This window comes from Olea europaea, chromosome 7 (assembly GCF_002742605.1).
Source record: "Olea europaea var. sylvestris chromosome 7, O_europaea_v1, whole genome shotgun sequence".
NCBI lineage: Eukaryota > Viridiplantae > Streptophyta > Magnoliopsida > Lamiales > Oleaceae > Olea > Olea europaea.
In genome coordinates, this window is record NC_036243.1 from 20,724,132 (window position 1) to 20,745,962 (window position 21,831).

The window sequence follows — 21,831 nt, forward strand, 5'->3', positions numbered from 1 at the left end:
GAATCCAATGGTATCAAACTCAAATTTTATAGAAGTGTATATATGATAGATATATAAAGATATCAACACAATAACGTAAAGATTGTTTTTTGAAGTATCATCTTATTGTGAACTTATCATTAATTAAAACTTTCCATGGTACAAAGATTGCTATGTATAAGATATGAAAACATAATTTTAAGCAAGCATCAACAAGGTAATTTTTTGTGTACCCAGCAAACAATATTTTCTAAATTATTTTGAAAGAATCAATATATAAATTTCAAGAACAAAATATTTCGTATCGTGAAGTTTTCCTAACTATTTCCATGACACATGTTTTCAAGTCGACTTTTAATAAACAAATGCTTTAAAAATCAGTCAGCTCTAAGGTATAAAGGTCATATAAAGTCTCATACTTTAGAGAGTGAATAAAATGATTTTAAAAAATAATTAATGCATTATTTTTCTTCACACACACACACACATGCAAAAATCTGGAATTTAGATTTTACTGAAAAGATATCCCACATTTGACTGTCAAAATTTCTTTGAATGTGGAATGATAATGCATTAATGCTCTTCTGCTTCTGTAAACGATCCACTTTTGTATTCACATATACTCCTTTTTCCATCTTTTTCTTCTAAGAGAACTACTGCCCAGTATAGATCACTTGCATCAGTTTGCAAAAATATCTTCTGAACAGTAGGAATGGACAAAGCTGGTAATCCTTGTACATGTTCTTAATTTTTCGAACTGCTTCCGTTTGTTTTGAAGACCGTGGTGTTGCATTCTTCTTCAGCATGTTTTGCAGTGGCTTAATAACAGGAGATAGACGATCGACAAAATTTGCCATGTAGTTCTCGATTCCAAGAAATTGTTGAACTTCCTTTTTAGAGAGGTCTGTGTTTGGAAACTTTAATGATTCCTGACCAACATGTGGTTGTAAAGAATACTGACCATCTTTAATATGCATTTTCAAGAAATCAATTTCAGATACTCCAATGTCCATTTTCTTCTAGAAAAGCATAACTCCAAATTGTTTTGTCACATCAGCAAACTGTGACAACAACTGATGGTGAGCATCTGCATTGTTTGAAAATAAGATAATATCATCAATATAAATTAATGCTGGGTCCAATATCGGATGATAAATTCTTGTTATGGCCTTTTGAAACAATGAAGGGGTCGTTTTAAGACCAAGTGACATTATTGTCCACTGGTAGTGATGGTTTGGGATACAACATTTCGTCTTGTATCTTTCTTCTTCCTTGGTCCCAGTTGCCAAAATCCTGCTTTTAGATCAAATTTCGAAAATATCTTTACTTCAGATAAACTAGCAAATAAGCTCCTTTTGCTTGGAAGAGGAAATTTATCCTCAGCAAGGAAATGATTCAGAGGCTTATAGTCAATTACAAGTCTCATCTTTCCACGAACTTGTTCACTTCTTTTATTGACATAAAAAGCTTGGCATGCCCATTGGGAAGTTATCTAAATACCCAAAGCAGGTTGTTGACTTGGACTACTAGTTTGAGGCATCTCATTTAATGGTGGAGGCATCATTTCCTTGTAGCAGTTATATAACCTGTGAAGTGAATTTTCTACTTTTGCTAACATCTTCTTAGCAATTTCTTCATTATACATTATTTAAAAGCCAATTTTGAGCAATTCCAACTTGCATCTTCGGTCAAGAACTGTTGTTATGAATAACAAATCATTAAACTTTTCATGATTGCCCCAATACTTATCATGTTTTCTTCGCATGCTAATAGCCATTTTTCGTATCAAACTATTGGAATCCTTAGCTAATTCATTTGACTCCTCATGAATTTCACCAAGCTTTTGAAAAAAAGTGTTAGATGTTACATATAAAAGGCCACTAACTTTCAATGTCATATCATAGAATGTTTTAAGAAACTTTACAAAATTTTGTGCTTGATCCCAATCGAATGGAGTGGGTGAACCACTTCTTTCATCGCCTCTTCTCTCTTCATCAAAGTACTTTATGTAATTTGCATCACTTTTTAAAGCACCAAATGCTTTTCTAAATCATTGCAAACATCAAGTATGTAGAAATCCATGTAGTAGTCACATCCAAACACAACAAAGCTCGAGACTCGATGTTAACCTCCTTATAAACTCTCCCTAAAACTTTTCAATCGTGCTGGGAAAGACCTAGTAAACCTCACATCATTGCGAATTGACGAAATAGAACTACTAATTTCTTTTAGACCATCACTAATAATGAGATTGAGAATATGGGCACAACATCTCATATGAAGCATTTCTCCATCAAGAATTAGACCATGTTTATTCTCCTGAAAACTCTCTTTCAATTTCTATATTGAACGTCATTAGATGATGCATTATCGATAGTCACACAAAAAGTCTTTTTAATTCCTCAATCATGAAGACAAGAAATCAACTCCTTAGCAACCATATTACCCTTATGACTGGGAACTTGAATGAAGCTTATAATACGTTTTTGAAAGATCCAATCATCATCAACTCAATGAGCAGTCAAACACATGTAACTAATATTTTGGATCGATGTCCAACAATCAGTAGTTAAACAAACCCTATGACGACTCAATTCTTTTTTCAGTTTCTTCTTTTCATCAAGGAACAATTGATATATATCTTTTGCTACTGTAACTCTTGAAGGAAATTCAAATGTTGGAAAAAAAATACTTGTATATAATTGAAAACCTTCATCTTGCACATGACTAAATGATAACTCTGCCAACAAGATGTACTTATCAATCATTTTTCTAGTCCCTTTTTTAGTGAACTTAACAACTTATCCAAAACTAGTAATGTCTTTTAAAACATCATTTTTAGATTTAGTGTAACAACTCATAGTTTTTTGCTTTTTATCTGGAACCCTATATGGATATTTCTTACATAAGCACTCAATATGGTTTCACAATGTACTAGTCCCTGCATTTTTGTTGCCATACTTGTAAAGTTGCCCATAGTAATTACACTCTGCCTTTTCATCATGCAGTTTAAAATGATCTCAAACATTAGATCTTTCACCTCCCTTTTTTCCCTTAGTGGAATCTGCATGTTGATCAACTTCTACACTATTAACGGCTGCATTTGGCTCAAGATAATTTTCTTCTTCAAAAAGGTCAACATGATCCATATTTGTAATTCTAACAATAGCATATTAAATTATAGATAGCATTAACATGTAAATCTAGCACTCGATCACAAAAAAAAAAAAAAAAAGAAAGAGAAAAAGAAGAAGTAAATTGCAATCATCCAATTCACAAAAATTGCAATTTAATTCCACAACAATCATCCAATCTAGTACATTTAATTCTTTAGGAAGTGATGTTAAAGAAAATATAAAGAGGTAAACACTCCATAGTCCATACGGGAGAGAATAAATAAACATAAGGGATGACCATCAAATGGAAACATACCATGATACCAATAATAAAATCTCATTTAGTTCTAATCAACCCAACTGACCTAAGCATTTCTTCACCAACAACAAAGAATGAATAGGAAAAAAGCCATTACCTAGGCGATTGGCGAGGGCAACTCCAATCTCCAAGAGCCGGGAACAAGGGTTGCAATCTGATTTCAAATGGGAGGAAATGCGTATGGGTGCTGGGTGTCGACAATTATATGAGAGACGACGACACTTGAGGCTTGAGAGATGGCGTTGGCGACAGAGAGAAAGAGTTAGAGAGACTTGGAAATTGGAATTACGTTTACTGGTTTAGGCCTTTAGGGTTGTGTCTCATGACCAGTTGCCGATTTGTTTTGGGTTTTTTTTTTCTTTTTTATTTTTTAAAAGCGGTCGGGTCGGGTCGGGTTGGGTTTATGTGTTATTTACGGGCTTACAGCCCACTTAAAGACTTAAAATTTCAAAAAAAAAATTCAATTTTTAAAATTTTTTTTTCGCTGGTCCGATTTGTTTTAAATCGAAATTAAAATTCTCAAACCTAAATCAAATCATTTTGGTTCAAAACCATTTCGTTGACCGGTTCCGCATAGCACCAAATCGATGGTTTTTAAAATGCAGTTTCGATTCGATTTTTCGGTTTGACGGTTTTTGCTTACAACCCTACCCCTAAGTTCTTGACCTATCAAAAATAAATAATAATTATTTCTGACCATGAAACTTAATTATTTGGAGTTACCATGAGTCAAAAGTCTTCAATACAAAGAATTTGGAAGCCTTTGAGATTAGTGGGGTTAAAGTCTTAATGTTCAACAACTTTTTTACTTTTCTGATTCCTAACTTTCTCGAAGTATAGTTATAAGTTGTAATAGTCAAAACGGAAATTGTATTTACAATTACTTATTACACTTGTTGCATTGCATGCCATTAGAAAAATGTGAAAAAAAAAAAAAAAAAAAGTAATATCAGCCCGACGAAGTGGATGATTGTCTCGTACTGAAATTTAACTAGCTACTCCACTCGATATGTTAATTTTTAAACTTTAATTTCATTTCTCTACAAATTGTGTGTAATTTCAATTCTCTACAAATTGTGTACGTTCCCTATTTATTAATTACTGGATAATTTGATTAGTTTCAACATTTCATTGGGTCTATATAACGGACCTAATGGATTAAGAAAAAAGGATTTTAAAAGAAAAAGGAAATTGATGTGGTCAGCATCAAATTTATTAAAAGTAAGGTTAACTTTTTTTTATTGCTGACTATTTTTGCTGCCTCACTTCTGGACCACGTTATGATGAATTTAACATTAGTTCGGCCATGTGAATGGTAGGTTGAATATATTCCTCTTTATGAGTATTTCATCATCTAAAAAATGTTTGATTTAAATTTTTATCATCTAACAAAAATGTTGTTGATATATGGAATTTGGTTCTTTTCAATAAAACAATCAAATAAGTGATGACATTAACTCAAAATGGATTGAGAAAAGAGAGAATTGTGACTTTGTATAAAGAATCTTTGGGTATTCTCTATATCACTTTCCAAAGTATATTTTAGCTTCATTAAGCGAAAGATTTGTGGTATTGAAAATGTGTTCAATATTTGTATCGTTGTCAATCACGTGTAGAGTTTATTGTTGCATCGAGTAATGGATTGAATTGATATTTACCGATTTAAAATATGAAAAAACAATCAGGAAATAAATTTAACCAACAATTTTGACCCTTCCACAATGAACACAAATTCTCTTACGTTAGTTTCAAATCCAAAGTTCCCCCGTTTAAACTGAGAGGGAATATTTTAACGTATTTTTTTATAATTAATAGGCATGTTTTCTTTTTAAATAACAAGTGTTTATTAGAAAAGGGAATTTCAAAATGGGGAATTTACAAAAATGTCACTTTTTTTGAAAATGTACAAAAAACTTTGATGTGCACATAATTTGTACAAAAATGTCACTTTCTTGTTGTGAAATGTTTAAATTACCCTTAATTTGACCTTTTTTGGAGCATTTAATGCTATTTCATGATTTTTTTCAAAATAATTAATGTTGTGATTTGATTGTTTAATTTGTATATTATAATCATTGAATATATAAATATTATATTGTAAAATACAAATTTAGTTAATAAAAAATGAATATAAAATCCTTAAAAACCCTAGTTAACATAAAAAAAAAAAAAGAATTCTTGTTAAATAAACCCTCATTTCATTCATCTTCTTCATCTATTTTCTTCTTGATCAAGAAGATATTATTTCATCCATCTTCTTTATCTATTTTGAAAGGTCAATTATTACAAATTGTTTATATTTTTATATAATAGTTTACTCTTTTTAAAATGTTAAACACAACATGATAACCACTACTATTAATCATCATGTTCTTTTTTTTTTTAATATTTTTGAAGGAAAAACATACCAAAAATATTTAGGGAAATGTGAAGTATTTCATATTTTATGAAGCATTCAGTCATTTATTTTTGGAAATAGGTTGTGATGTTGTAGTTGTTGAAGTTGAGAAATGATTATAACCATTAATACTACCAAACACATTTGAAACTTCTCGACAGTTGAGAAATGATTATAACTATTAATGTTACCAAACACATTTGTAGTTGAGAAATGATTATAATTCATATGCATATTACGGATACAGAAAATTTGCCAGTAAACCTCGATGTTATTTCTAAACGCACATGTAATGTCATCAGTGCCCAGAGTTATGTGTCGAGACACTGTCGCCGAAACCTGTATTGACAGATGACTGCACTCGTTTGGCAGGACAGTGTCATCTGTCGAGAATACCTGCAGCTAACTGTCGGGAACGACAATTCATCTGTTGGGATTCACCCAACTGTCGAGAAATATTGTAGCCATCTGTCGGGGTTCGTTCTCTCTTTCTTTCCTTTTCACAATTGACGGCTTTTTTTTTCTTTTCCAAGATTTGATATGACACTTACACAATTATCAAAAAGGGATATGCAAGGTATTCAAGTTCTTTTGAAGGGTAAAAATGAACAAATATGATACTTTTGTAAAGAGTTTTAAAAGATGATATTTTTGTAAATGACAACTAAAAAAATGACATGGGATGTAATTTCCACTTTCAAAATCTAGTTGAGGCAACTGCCTCCAAGGGTGGACCATGACAAGGAAGATTGTTCTCTCATTTAACAAAGTCTATACGTCTCTTTGTATGTCGATGGATAGACAATCGACAACATTTTTTGGCTGCCCGAAGTTGTCACTCTTAATGGAAAGGAGGGTGTGACAGTGCTTTTTGTTAAGCCTCAAGGCTAATTTACTCACTTTTGGATGAATAAGAGTCACTATTCTCTCTCTCTATCGAAAGAATCTTAATCAAGTTAAGAATATTTATTTATCTCCCGAAAGAGTAAATAATTAAGAATTTAAATTGCATCGAGCTTCAAAACAACTTAAGGCAATGTGATGGGACGATAAATAAAAAATAGAATAAAATCATGAGCCCCATATTTTAGCTTTTTGCCATTTGTAGCAAATGCAAACGCTCTATACTACGCATCTCTTCTAACTCTTCCTCCTTTACAAGTGCAAGCAATGCACAAAATAAAACAAACGACTTCGCAAACATTCCAACCACTGCATTTATTTCTCAAATTCATGTATTTTAATATATGACTCACCGAAGGCAATTATAATTTCACTCCCTTTCAATTACATCACTCCCTTTCAATTACATTTTTCTCTTGTTCTTCCCATTCAGTTTATTTTGCACACACAATTATAATTTACAAAGATGGTTGGACGAACATTTTATCAAAACTGTGTGCATTCTGACGCTTGGGAGAAGAAGGATTCGTTGTTATTGTCAGACGGCGAGGATGATCCCTTTCTATTAATGGAAGAGATGAGACGAGGTGGATCTCTTCTGTCGAATAACAAAGGATCATCTTCGTCGTCCAATGATGACAAAAATAAACCTTCTTATCTCAAGCATCAGAAGGCACACTCTTTCTCACACACGCTAACAAACACATCGTGAAACAATTCCCCGTGGTGTAGGTTTCTTAGCCAATCTCTGCAGATGAATTTTTTGTGGTTCTTTGTTTGATCGGTTTCGATATTAGTAGATTTGTTGGTGTATTGTATGTTTTAATTTGGCGAGCTAGCTTCTTATATCTTTGTTCTTTGCAGTTCAACTCAATTGACTTGATGTATTCTTTTGTTAGTTGAACTAACTATTTGCCACGATTTTACGTAATGAAATGATAGAGATTATTGATTAAAATAATTAAAAAGTTAAGAGTGGTGGTAAATCTTCATTGATATATCTGCGTTTGCAACCAGACGAGGTCATTTATCTATCTATGTTCTTTCTGCAAACTAAGTTGTTTTTGAATTAATTACAATGTATTGCTAATGTAAATACTCGTAAACTAATATAAATGATGTTTCAAAATATTCATCAAACAAAAAAAATTCTGAAAATATGTGATAATCTTATTACAAACTGATATTCGTCTTAAATTAACACTCACTCTAAAAATATGTTATGTAAATCTTCCCCGTTAATGATTTTTTTTCATTATCTCGTGAGTGGTGCAAATTGTTGTTTGCCTTTTCTCCCCCGATTCTATAAAAAAAATTTCTATTAACCATTTGTTAAAGACGGATGATATCTCACTGAAATATAGTTAGTGTAAGATAATTTTTACACAATCATATTCTTGTGAAGTTTGTAGATACGTGCACTTTTCTTATCTTTGTTATAAGAAATTTTGTGGAAAGGGGTGATTGTACTTAAATCATAGTTTTTCTCAACTACACTATATTTTAAGGAAAAAGCCTAATGTACAGGCCTGTACAAGCCCCCTCACATGAAAAAGCCTAATGTACAGGCCTGTACAAGCCCCCTCACATAGCATGTGAGGGGGGTGGGCGTGGGGGATTATTTAAAAAAAAAAAAAAAATTATCAACTCCCCTTGTAATGTGTCTGGCCTGTACAGGCCCTGTGACAGCCAGCATGTTCCATATTTTAATCACAACAAAAATATCCAATCTTCGTGTATTTTCTCGAAGGTTGAACCCCAATTTTGAGGGCTCTCACCGTCCCGTCCTTAGAATTTTGTGAGGGAGGTAAATCGCGAGATGTGCCCCCAACAGGTTAGGGAACAAGAGTTGCATGGAAACTACGCCTACAAGGAGTCCAATTCTATGTCTCAGAAATCGAACCCCTACACTGCGACTGTCAGCAAGACGTGAGATAACCTTACACCTGTCCTTTGCACCGCTGGATTATACCCCGAGGGCATCTTTGTGCATTTTCTCACTTGTGTCTAAATTTGTCTCTGATGTAGCAATATGTCCATATATTATATTAGTGTAATTTGAAATAACGGATAAACAATTGGTGGAGTTAATTTAGCCCTCGTTTGGCCCTTTTTAAAATTCATTAATTTAATTCAAATTTTTTTCTCTCCTATCTTCAACCACACAATTTTCAATAAAATAATATTTCACGCAAATCGAAAAAAATTTCTTTCTTTTACAATTATTCATTTTCAAAAAAAAAAATAATATTCCCCCCATTATAAATCCAGATAATGGAGGACAAACGGGGGCTTAATTTTTATTTTTATTTTGCTTTTTTGCAAATATAAGGATAATTTTTTCTCCGTCTTAACAGATATTTTGGGACGAAAATTGTCATCAAAGATAAGTTGTGTTGATTAATAGATGAATGAGAACAAAAATGCAATGAAAAAGTTAAGGATATGAACATAAAAATGAGAAAATGTAGAGGAATTTATACAATTAAAATGTAGTTCATGAAAAAATTATCGTGGATATTGTAAGTTATAAATCTAGTATAAATCAACCTAGAAAGAAGGGGGTGGAATTTGAAAATTATCAGACTTTTCTATGATTGATTGTCTGGACACTTTAAGCCCCTGTTTGAGCACCATTACTTTAAATTCTATTATATTTCATTTTTCTCTCTACTATTTTAAATCACACAATTTTTCATAAAATAATATTATACGAAAATTGAAAATTTTTCATTCTTTTTCAACCACTCATTTTCCCAAAAAAACACTATTTCTCCCATTAATTTTTCTACGTAACGAGAATCAAACAGGGGCTAATTTTCAACATTTCGGAATATTCAGACACTCCGAAGAACATCAACTTGTCTGTTAGACAAATCTATTTGACATCAATTTGTTTGTTAGACTCAAATCTATTTATGTGTACACTTTCCAGATTGTCAAGGAAACCTACCAATTTCCAGGCGAAGCTGAAGTTTGAAGACGTATTAATTTGTTTAAAATTTTATCAATGAATATTAAGTCATATGAAGAACGCTTTAGATGGCCAAATAAATCACGCAAGAATGTAAATTAGATAAAGTAGAAGAACATTATTCGTCATGTGACTTAAATTCTAGTAGATATTGGAGTTCTAGTTGAAATTGTCATAGAGAGATCAAAATTATGGACCGTGAAGAAGAGTCGCTGCCATCCGGATTTTTCGCTTTATGCGCGTATTTTGACCCAGTTTTCATCTTTTAGGTTACTTATAGGGTTTTGGCATGTCCACTATAAATAGTAGACTCTTCATTCAGTTTATGAAGATTGCTATAATTGTATTTTTCTTTCCATTGGTTGTCAATTAATAAAATTACTCGGTTGCTCTGTCAATATCTATTCTTGCTTTAATTGTCTTTTTCTTGTACAATCAATACTTTATATTGTGACATATAACCGCCCCGTTTCGTAATAATCATATTTAAGATGGTAAAACCACAACTTGGGAAACAAGCACAAGAACCAATCTTTAATGCTTTAGCTTTATAGAATCTCTATTCCATGCTAAAAGTTTATACCAAACACTAAAGAAATTATGAGAACCAAAAACTCACCAATTTATATTTTGACCGCTCGTCCGAAATGAAACGACATGATACTATTAACCATCTAACTGTAACATTGCTTCACGACCACGGACTTAGACCACGACACATGTCTATATGCAAAGGACAGGAGTGAGATTATCTCACGCTTTGCTGGCAGTCGTAGTGTGGGAGTTCAATTCCTGAGATATGGAATTGGACTCCTTATAAGCGCAGTGTACAAACAGCTCTTGTTCCTCGGCCTGTTGGAGCACATCTCGCGATTTACCTCCCTCACAAAACTCTAGAGGTGGGACGATGGGGGCTCTCAAGATTGGGATTCAACCTTTTTTTATTATCACCACTTTGCCTTTCTTATAAATTTTGTCTAGTCTATTGCTTCGTGATATCCAAGTAGCACCCTTACCATAAGCCAATCCCAACACAAATACCAAAATCAACCGTAAAAATTCAAGATTGCTCTGAATTGCTTGATCAATAAAGAATTTCAAGAATCCATCAAGAGAGTTAAGACCAACTTAGTATATGAGGGCACACTGAAACACTCTTCGGATTGCTTGGATTAAGCCATTCATAGTCTAAGTGCTTTTGTAAAAATTAAGTTCGTGCAACTAATGTCAAGCTAGCTTTGTATATATCGACCGTGAAGCCTTCAAATCCTAAAGTATCAAACTCAAAATTTTCAATGAAGTGTATATAGTAGATTTATGAAGATATAAGCACAATAAAGCATATATTGTATTTTTTTAGTATCACCTTATTGTGAATATACTTTTAATTAAAATAGTGCAAAGATCACAATATATAAAATAATTTACACTAAGCATTAAAAAAAAAAAGGTAACTTCTCCTTGTGTACTATGCAAATAATTTTACTAGGATATTCTAAAAGAAATAAGATATGGTTTTCGTGAACAAAATTATTCAATATTTTGAATTTTTCTAAACTATATTCATGACTAATATTCAATACCCATAGAAAAACCCTTTAATAAAATAAATCCTTTTAAAAAAAAAATTGTGTTCTAAAGTAAATGTCAAAGAGAGTCGATGTAAATTTGTAATTAAGAAAGTCAATTAAATAACTTAGAAACATAATTAACGCATTATTTTTCTTTACAAAATATAGTTATCCATATGCTAAAAAACGAAATTTAGATATTATTTAAAAGATATCCCAATCTATAGCAAAATCAAAAAATTTGGGCCCCCCGGGACACATCCAAGTTGGCAAAGGAAGGACAGTGCGGGGCTCACAACCCCAGCGTGGGGAGTTCGATTCCTGGTTGGAGCAGCTGAGTGTTGTAATAACCAGAGGAAGGGTTGAAGTAGCTTGGTGATGTAATAACCATGGAAGAGGCTCCCTTGGGGCCAGGAGTATAAAGGCTGTTCGAACCCTGGTCAAGTTGGGCACATCCCGCGATTTACCTCCCTGAGCTGCTGAGGGGTCGAAAGTTCAGGGACGAGGATAGAGTATGGCGTAAGCTGGGACACCTCGTTAAAAAAAAAAAAAAATCAAAAAATTTGGTGCACCGAAGTTGGTGGGGGTGACCCATTAAAAATAAATAATTATTATTTCTGACCATGAAACTTAAGTATTGCAGTCATCATGAGTCAAAAGCTTTTAATGCAAAGAATTTGGAAGCCTTTGAGATTATTGGTGTCAAATTCTTGAGTTTTATCGCTTTACATTCAATAACTATTTTACTTTTCTGATTCCTAACTTTCTTGGAGTACTTTTAAGTTGTAATAATTAATCAAAAGAAAATGGCTTTACAATTAATGCTTATTAACTTGCTGCATGCAAAAGTGCGAGAAAAAAAATAAGGATAATGCTGATGTACATACAACTTTACATCCCCCTCACATAAAGAGGGCCCACAAATATTATATTACGTGTGACGTGGGCTCCCGTCCATGTGAGGGAGTGCAAACATATGTATACACCATTGTGTACAAAAAATAATATTAGCCTGACAAAATCTTCAAAATTTTGTTGGGTTGATAGTTGAAGAATTTGCTTCAAAGCTACTACATTTCCGAACGTATTTTACTGACCGTATTATAATGAAATTTGCTACTTCTTTCGATCAACTGCAATTCCCTACAAATTGTGCATGCTCCCTATATATTATTAGATATATCGAGCTAATATAATAATAAAATTTTTCATTTTTTCTCTTTCATATTGTTCAATCTAAATTTGTCCGCTTTGCCAATACATATAAAACCTTCCATTTAATTTATACCTTCTATTTAAATTTTTTCCTCTTCGAGTCCTTTTTTTAAGATAAATTTTGTAAAATAAATTTTTTTGGAGAATGTGTAGTTACAAAATAGAAAAATTTTGAATTTATGTGCAAAATTATTTTAGTTGAGAGATTTATAATTAAAAATGAATTTTAAAAAAATAAGGCCCCGTTTGGTAGGGATTTTTTGTCCCAAAAAATTGATTTTTTGACCGTTATTTTACTATTTAAGCCGTAATTTTTTACTTCTTCTTTCACATGTGGACCCCACTTTTCTTCTAACGGTGAAAAAATCAATTCTCAAAATTCCTACCAAACGGGCCCTAAATCTTAAAGATGGAAGCTAAGCAACAAACAAACAATTAAAATGAAAATTTGATATTTATTTTGTTTTAAAGGGAAAATAATGAGACTTCTGAACCCACGTGATAGAAGTGGGGACAATAAGGTCCTCTCCTTTTCAGAGAAGACTGTTCCCACATTTCATTTTCCGAAATGCCCAATTCCCTCTTAACTTTGATTTGACACCTTTTTATTTGCTTTCTTTTTGTCCCAAAAGTATCCAAACCCGTCAACCCGAATCACTACCACCTCGGCACCTGTGTATGTGCAATCTCCATCAACGGGTCAATTCGGGTTCAGCCCGTCTATTCAACTGTAAAAATCAAGCATCGATTCAAAAATGTAAATCATTCAATTGGGCCGGTTCAACCTCAACACGCGTGAACTAGTCACAATTTTTTATGAATTTTTTAAAATATATAAAAATACGAAAAGATCCAACCAAATATTTCAAGCAAAATCAATAGAATCCGAATACTATTCCCTTGTTTGTTAAGAACTATTTTTTTAGTTTTGATCGTGAAATCGATTCTTCCACTTATTGCATATAGTCCATGCCTAGTGTTTTTCTATCTAAGAATAAAAAAGGACAATGTTACACATATCGAATTTTTACCTATTACTGGCAACAAGGATGGGGATCATAATATTGACATTTATAAATTCACGCAAGACCCGCATACATTGTGAGAAGAGGGACACCATTCGATACATGTGAAATAATCTAACAAAAAATGATAATATTATATGTATCGAATCTTTTATCTACTATTCACAACAAGGGTGAAGAGGCCACAATGTTGACATTTTTAAATTTATGCGGAATCCGCATGCATTGTGAGAGGGGGGACGCCATGTATAAATTTGTATTTTTGAAATATAACCTTATATTTAATCGGGTTGGGGCTTGTTAGAATTTAGACCGATTTGTTTCCGGACTTCAGTCAAATTACGGGTTTGGATCCAAGTATTTGAGACAGGTCACATTCACCCAGGCCTTTAACTTGGCGGGGCCGGCCCGCATAATCTGGGTTGTCTCTGGCGACTCACACGCGTGGCACGTGTACCTACTTGTGAACTAACAGACCAAACCAGCAAATCTTCAAAGAAAAAATAAATAAAAATTTTAGATTGGTAAAAAATGGAAAATTCAGCGACGGGAAGAAGAAACGTTTAAGACTTTCTAAATACAGAGCAAAAGGGTCACCGGTAAAGCGAGAAAGAGAGAAAAATCTTATTTTTTTTCCCTCAATTTTTGTAAATTTTTCAGCTGCAAAGGGTTTGTGAGATGGGAAATTTTGGAGCTTTTTGCTGGGTTTAAAATAAGAACTGGAGCTTGGATTAGAAAGAGGTAAAAATCCTTTTAATTTTCTGTAATTTTTTTTTTTTGGACGTTTTGAATAATTCCTGGCTGTGTTATGATTGGAATTCTTTTTTTTCCTACTTGCTGCACTAATTACCATAATCGGTATACATCTTCTGATGCATATATGCACACGTTACACGTGCTAACACTAATGTTGAGGGAGAAAATTATCTAGGGTTTCGGTTTAATATTTGTCCTCTTCGTGTGCTTTCAAAGTTCAGATTTCAAGCATTTTGACTGTTGTGTCAGGTAAAAATATTGAGTTTTTTTATTTTCTGGTTATGGAAAACCCTAGATTTGCTTTTTTTCTTTGGTTGGGCCAAGTGTAATTCAATCTGGCGGCAATTTTTTTTACTGTTTTATTATGTGAATCAGGTAATTATTTACATTTTCGTCTGAATTTCCTTTCGGTTTCAGAGTTCACATTGAATCTCATTTCGTTATTTTTCTGGGAACAGACAGTTTGGTATCTTTTGCTTGGACGTTGATCAATCAGGCAAATCAATGCTTGCGAACTTTAATACTGCTGAATAATTCTGGCTTTATGTATTTATGCAGATCATTATACAGTCTTAAACCGTTAAATTTTAATCATAATTGCTAATTGGATTGAAAGGCTGTGGCTTAATTTAATCACTTGCGTAACTTCTTTTTCTTACTGAATAAAACATGCTATTTTGTTTTGATCACAGAATTTTGAGGTAATAGAGCATGAGGCTGAAATATAAGATGCATTTAAAATTAAAGTTGGATGAATGGATGTAGACTTTGAACCATAGGGAACTTTCACTTCGGTGAGATATTAATTTGCTTTAATCCTTGGTTGAAGTGCATTCTTTACACTTTTGGGCATAAGATCTGATTGTTTGTATCTCCTAACATGAATTGGTTCTCATGGTTGTAGTAATCAACAATTCATACTTTGTGCAATTATTTCACGCATCACTTCTTGTGTTACACTGTTTCTAAGTGAAATACACTTGTCTTAATCACATCTTCATCTTTATTGTATTGCGCTTTTCTTTTTTACCAGGGATGTCAATTTTCACCTAAGCATGTATTGGATTTTTGTAGACTAATTGAACTTAAAATACAATATTACTGAAATTTTCTCTTCCAGTTCTTCTTTCTTCTTCCCCCTGGCCTCTCGTCTGTTGCTTGTACCCATTAGATTAGTAACCTCATCCTTTAATTAATAAAACTCTTCTTTGAAGGAATTTCTCATGGCTATTTTAACCAATCATTTTCCATTATGAAAAAGAATTAGACACTCAGTTCATGCATCAGGACAAGAATTCTCTCTCTAAATAAAATAGGTGTGTAGGACAGAAAGAATAAAGATATGTTTTTATCTCAATTATATAGTTTTGCGTTTTTTTCGTTCCTACTCTCCTTTTTGAGAAAAGGGGTCATTGCCAAAGTAAAAGATTCCCCTTCCCTAACTTCTGTATTCTTGTGTTCTATATACATTGCTACATCAGTATGCCTGTTGTATTGGGTGATTCAAACACTTACAAATTGCAACAGTTTAGTTATGCCTCCTTACTGGTATGTTTGATGTTAAATTTTTGCTATGTAGTTATAATCTTTTTTCCGCAATCTTGAATTTGGATATTTTGGGGTTAGAAGATTAATTATGTGAGATGATTGCATTGTGGTTTCAGAATTGAGTAGGTAATGGATATTTGAAGTTTTTGGGGTGTGGAAAGAAGTAATTGATAATATTACCTCGTTAAGTTGGTTATACCTTAAGCAAATGTAAATTTTAAATCATATATTTTATCCCTGGTTTCAAAAGATTCCCTATCCGCCTGTGGTGCAAAATCATAATCTTGTTTTTGTATCTTCTTAAGCACCCTTCGTTCTAAAAGTCTTATTCCTACACATGTACAGTTAACCTTTGGAATTCTTATTATCATTTATGTGGTTTTTGGCATGTCTTTCCGAGAAAACTTGGACGGAAATAATTCTGAGGGTTTATTCCCGCGTGAATGCAATCAAAACATTGAGATTGAGCACGATCTCAGTGCTTCTCAATGTGGATTTGTTAGCACCGTTTGTTCAGATTATCTAAATTTACTTCAAATATGGATAATATTGAGAAAGTTCAAGATAAAACACCTTAAAATGCTTGATATCAATGACATCCTTACCATGTTACCATGTATTTCGAAAATTATCTAATGGTTCCACTCCGTTAACATCCAAAAATGAACATGGGAAATTTACGAGTAAATGTTTCTAGTCTTGCTGTGTGAACTCTATGTTTCCTTCATTCAATCACATTGTTAGCCGTGTAGTTCCAAAAAGGTTTCACTATATTGCTTGAATTTCAACGTCTTTTCCCGTCAATTGGTTCTTAAGATTTTGGAATATTTATGTTTGTAATTTGTACTTAATATGATGTTTTGCAGTGGATTTCTAGTAAGATGCAGGGAAATGAAATAGCACACTGGACTCCTAACTTGTGAGAAATTATGTCACTTGGCGATTTTTTCACCCTGACTGAGATGAATGATGGGCTTACAGCCCCTTCTCGAGTCAGGGAACTTGTGGCTGTCCTGCAGAAAGATAGAGATTGTATTTTGAATGTTGGTGATGCAACAAGGCAGCAGTCTGTGGTTGCAAGAACAATAGCTGCCACCGAGAACAAGGACTGTCTTGATCTTTTTGTTCAGTTAGATGGGCTCCAGTTTATTGATAAATGGTTGAAGGATGCCCAGAAGTTCAGCAATGAAACAGGTGAGAGCTTTGTGGAAGAGTCAATTTCTCATTTACTGCAAGCACTAGAAAAGCTGCACGTAGACGATGAGAAATTGGTTTCTTCAAACATATGTACTACTGTAAGGGATCTTCTTGGTCATAATAATTCCAAAGTCCTGGATAGAGCTCGAGCGTTGTTGGATAGCTGGGAAAATGATAGAAGCTTCAATGCATCTTCCATGAATATCGATAGAGTTGAGCCTTTGACAAATAATGACATGCAAATAACTGCCAATAGTGAGAGAGATAGTAAACACTCGGAATTTTCTGTAGGGGGTGCTCTAATTTCAGATGTTCATTTAAATGCAGAAGCCCAAGTGCACAGAGAACTGAAGAAAATGATGAACTTGTCACTATGTTACAAAACTCCTCCACCAGTGAGCAAAGCTGGGAAAATCCCAAAAATTCAAGTACATTCTTGTTGAAGATTGAAGATGAGGGAGGGATTGACAAGCTTGACCAACATTATAGTGATGGAAATAATGATGCTCTGGCGATTAATTATGATTTTAGGAAAAAAAGAACTGACAGGGAACCTGGTTTAACCAGCAAGAAATCTGGTGTTGAATTAGACTATGGGATTCTAGATCCATTAGAAGTTGCTCGGCAAGTTGCTATAGAAGTGGAGAGAGAACATAAAGATTTTAGAGAACAAAGTTGCAGTTCTTCTGAGAAAGCACCAGAAGGTAAACTACAGGAGCCAGGTAGCCCAGACGTTTTAAGTGGAAAAAGATCCCATGCCACTGAAGGCTCACCTGAGCATGTGTCCCAGGACCCAGATCTGTCTGCTGAAGCTTCGCCAATGCAGGAAAACTCTGCAACTGGTAGTGAAAACCTTGATGCTGATCCAATAAATGACACACAAGATGTGGAAACCTCTCAGGTCACTGAGGTGGCTCAAGAAGAAGCAAACACGGTGAGAGGCCTGTGCAATTTTGATCTGAATCAAGAAGTTTATTCAGAAGATATGGATCCCCCTGGGAATCAAATTTCTACCACTGTCTCTATAGTTTCTGCTTCAAGGGCAACTGCAGCTCCTGGATTACCTGTTGCTCCATTGCAATTTGAGGGGAAGTTTGGATGGAAAGGTTCAGCTGCAACCAGTGCTTTCCGTCCAGCATCACCTCGCCGGATTCCTGAAGGTGATAAGGATCTTTCCACAGGGGAAAGCAGCAGTTCAAAACAGCGACAGGGATGTCTTGACATTGATCTGAATATAGCTGAGAGTGAAGATGGCAGAACAGGAGACCTACCAAATAAACATGTTCCAGTACATTCCACCCTTCTTTCTGGGGAATCTTCAGTGGAAGCAAACTCAAGATTAGAACGTCTTGAGTTGGATCTTAATAGAGCAAGTGAAGATGGTGATGTCCCGTCAGATAGGCAGATCAACGAACAGCTTTTTCCCAAGAGAAATGGCCATCAGAGTCGAACTCTTTTTTCTACATCATCACTAAAGCAACCTTCTTTGAGGAATATTGATCTTAATGACCAGCCTTCTCTTCTCAATGATTATTCAGATCATTCATATTTAACTAAGTTACCTCAAAATTTAAATGCTTCTGGAGATTTAAAGTCAGTTGACTCTGTAATATCTATCATGGGCACAAGAGTGGAGGTCAAGCGTGGTGATTCCGTTCCTCATGCTGTGCACTTGCCAAATGGCAGAACTCCAGAGCTTGCATTTGATGTTAACTTGGCCAGAACTGGTAGTTTTCTTGGGATGGGATCTGCACCTCCATATACCCATTCTACGTTATACAACTACAATGGCATTTCACCAGGTCATGCTATGCCTTTCTCTACAATGTATGGGGTTGCTGCCCCCATTCCTTACATGGTGGATTCTAGAGGAGCACCTGTTGTTCCTCAAATTGTGGGCTCTGCATCAGCCCGACCACCTGCATTTTCTCAGCCACCATTCCTCGTAAGTATGACTTCCTCAACTCCTTCAAATGGGGGCGTGCCATCGCAGGGTAGTTTTGATCTTGACTCCAGGCTAATGTTGGAAGGTGGAAGTAGGGGCCCTGCAGGCTTGGGACTCTTGTCGAATTCAGGTACATTTATATCAACTGACGAGCAGTTGAGGTACTATTCCCAACCTTCCATCAGTTCAGTTGGCGAGAAACGAAAAGAACCAGATGGTGGATGGGAATATTACCCTTTGAAACAATGCACACCACCATGGAAACAAAGTTAATTTACACGGGCCTCCTTTCTTGGGATGGTATTAGGAACAATCTGATCGGGCTATTGGTTTTATAGCAATATTTAACCAAGAAGAGTCAAATTGACTGAAGTTGGAGAGAGGTTTGTAGAAAGCTAAAAAGTGATAGGAATTGTGGTTGCGATTATATTCTTTAGGTAAATTATGCAGAGAAGAACAGGATACTAGGTTTTACTGTTTTCAAATGTTTCTAATTTCTTGATCCTCCTTGTATTGTAGAAGGCACTTCACCATCACAGGAAACTGGTTACTTTTACCTGTAATTTCTCCTTATTTAGGGGACATGCTCTTGTATATACTTATATATGTGACCCATGTTCTGTGTTTATACAAATGTAGAAAATTGTGGAACTGCATCCAGTGCTAGCTTTTTGATCTATTTATCTAATGTTTTGTATTATCTAATCTTCTCTACCAAATGTGTCAGATTTCTTGGCGTCTCTGCAGTTAGAATAGATATTTAACTGCATGAAAGTTGAAATTCTTCTTGCAATATTTCCATTCTTCTTGTCTCGTTTCACTTGCTTTTCCTCCTTTGAATAACAATGCTATATGAGTGGCTCCTCGCGGCTTGAATTTAGAGAAATGTGTACAAGGATGGCTGGCTCTTCGTAATAAATTCTTTGATATTCATCGACTTGCTTGATTGCATCCAATCCTTACGTTCAATTAATTGTATCCAGTCAATAGGATGGTTGGAATGCAATGTGATGCTACAAAAAATCATGCATGTTAATTTTTGAGCTTGATGAGTGAACATGAGTACAAGCGAGATCTTTTAGTACTTGAAATAAAGGCAACAAGCCTCTCCGATACTTAACTTAAAGAGAAAATTTGTACATGAGGCTATGAACTGAAAATTATGTAAAAACATATCCGAATAATGAATCAATGCTTTGTATTTGTAGGGGTAGGTACTACTCATAGTAGGATTAATCAATTGGATATCCTTATCTTTGGTCCTACTTGAGTGGGGTGTTGAACTTGTACTATGATTGCAAGATCAATCATGCTTTTGTTAATATAGTGGAAATAGAGTCCTCCTAGGTTTAGAAATCTTGGGTTGAGATGTCTAGGTCAAATTAGAATCGTTAGAGTGTATGAATCTTTTTAAGCTTAAACAAAAGGGGCATTGAAATTAAGTGCTCGAGGACCAACGTCCCTTGGGAGGCAAAAGGTAACCCAAGGACTTACACCCTCAGGACCATGCCCCCAAATCTCGTAGAAGTGTGGTACTAATCCTCGGGACAACCACGAGGATACCATTATGCTTGAGGACTCCACGACGTATGTGGTGAGCCAGCACATATGAGTCCTCGGGGCTATGCCAACTATGACCACGTCACAATGTAAACACCATGTGCATTGTGTTGTTATTACGCGAGCCTATCTTATTGTAATGTTATCGAAGATAAAAAAAAACTCATGAAATTTTTACAAACCTAAAAGTTTTTCCGACTGTTCAGATCCATCTTCCTCATCTACACACATCAAATATATACACACAACATCAGTTTATATACACATATACTCTTTAATTCAATCCTGAATAGTATAATTACAGCATAGTAAAAAGCAAAAAATTGAACCCTGTTTTGATTATTCAGTGTTATTTTTATCTGTAGCATAATATAGTGACTAGTATTGGACTGGTTGATCTCAAACACATTGGAACGGCTTCTGGGGTTTATTGAATATGCTGCTGAGGGAGCCGGAACCGGACCTGAGACTCCGGCGATTTAACGGCGACGCCGTGCCAACAGATGCCGCCGCGGCACATTTCTTGGCTATGGTCGCGTGTCAATGCAAACCTGGCCTTCCGGGACACGTCCCAAGTCAGACTCGCAATCAAGATTAAGCCAACTACAGCTGTTGACAGAATCAGCACATATCCACTGCTGAAGCTCCGCCCCACAGCCAGTCCATATGCCTTAATCGCCGCTATAACCACCAGGTACAGCGTCGTCAGGTTCCCCACCACCGCATCGGAAATCGCCATAATTTTTTCTTGTAAAATTCTCAGTTTATGATCATGAAAGTAGTACTGTCGGGGTGTGAAAATTCCTGATTGTGTGAGGATGCACTAAATATCTAGAAACATTGGAGGTGGGAATAGAAAAGTGGGGTGTTGGGCTTATTATATAGATTGACAGATACGTAACGGGTGGCATTTCATTTCCAAGAGATGCGTATGGTATCGAGTCCCCTCACAAATATTTTATTCATGATGGCCACTCATATGAGGAGGTTGTACACCACGCTACACAAACTGTCTAATTATTCATTTTTTCTGGTCTTGAGCTCATCTAGAGTTACATTACATGTACCAGCATGGTGTCAGCCCATCTCATAATAGGAATTAGGAGGTCCGTGAATTTTTTATTTATGATGTCTTCGTGTAAGAGAGTTAGCATGGTGCACAAATGGCCTTATTCATCTATCTTTTATTTCTTTTTTCGGTGTTATTGAGGAACTAAAAGGTCAGCATCATCACTATTGTTCAGTAATATGATGCCACGTGGCAAGCTTGGATCATGACATTTGCATAAGCCTGAAATTTCTTCTAATTGTGGGATTATGAGTCA

At 34.7% G+C, this 21,831-nt stretch overlaps 2 protein-coding genes and 1 long non-coding RNA gene across 3 annotated transcripts; 1 reads left to right on the forward strand and 2 right to left on the reverse strand.

The window, feature by feature from the left end:
- Nucleotides 1–398: 398 nt before the first annotated feature.
- On the reverse strand, nt 399–3,731 carry LOC111397376. Its single transcript, XR_002703235.1, has 2 exons — nt 3,512–3,731; nt 399–1,066 (listed from the first exon to the last, which is right to left on the reverse strand). It is a non-coding gene; the product is annotated as an uncharacterized LOC111397376 (long non-coding RNA).
- A 13,035-nt stretch (nt 3,732–16,766) lies between these two features.
- On the forward strand, nt 16,767–19,606 carry LOC111398051. The gene is made up of 2 exons (XM_023025006.1): nt 16,767–17,239; nt 17,311–19,606. The coding sequence occupies exons 1-2, from the start codon at nt 16,767–16,769 to the stop codon at nt 19,217–19,219; spliced, it is 2,382 nt and encodes a 793-aa protein (XP_022880774.1). The 3' UTR covers nt 19,220–19,606.
- A 1,101-nt stretch (nt 19,607–20,707) lies between these two features.
- Nucleotides 20,708–21,457, reverse strand: LOC111397377. The gene has a single exon (XM_023024274.1). It carries the CDS (start codon nt 21,243–21,245, stop codon nt 20,934–20,936), a length of 312 nt encoding a protein of 103 aa, XP_022880042.1. The 5' UTR covers nt 21,246–21,457; the 3' UTR covers nt 20,708–20,933.
- Between the last annotated feature and the right edge of the window lie 374 nt (nt 21,458–21,831).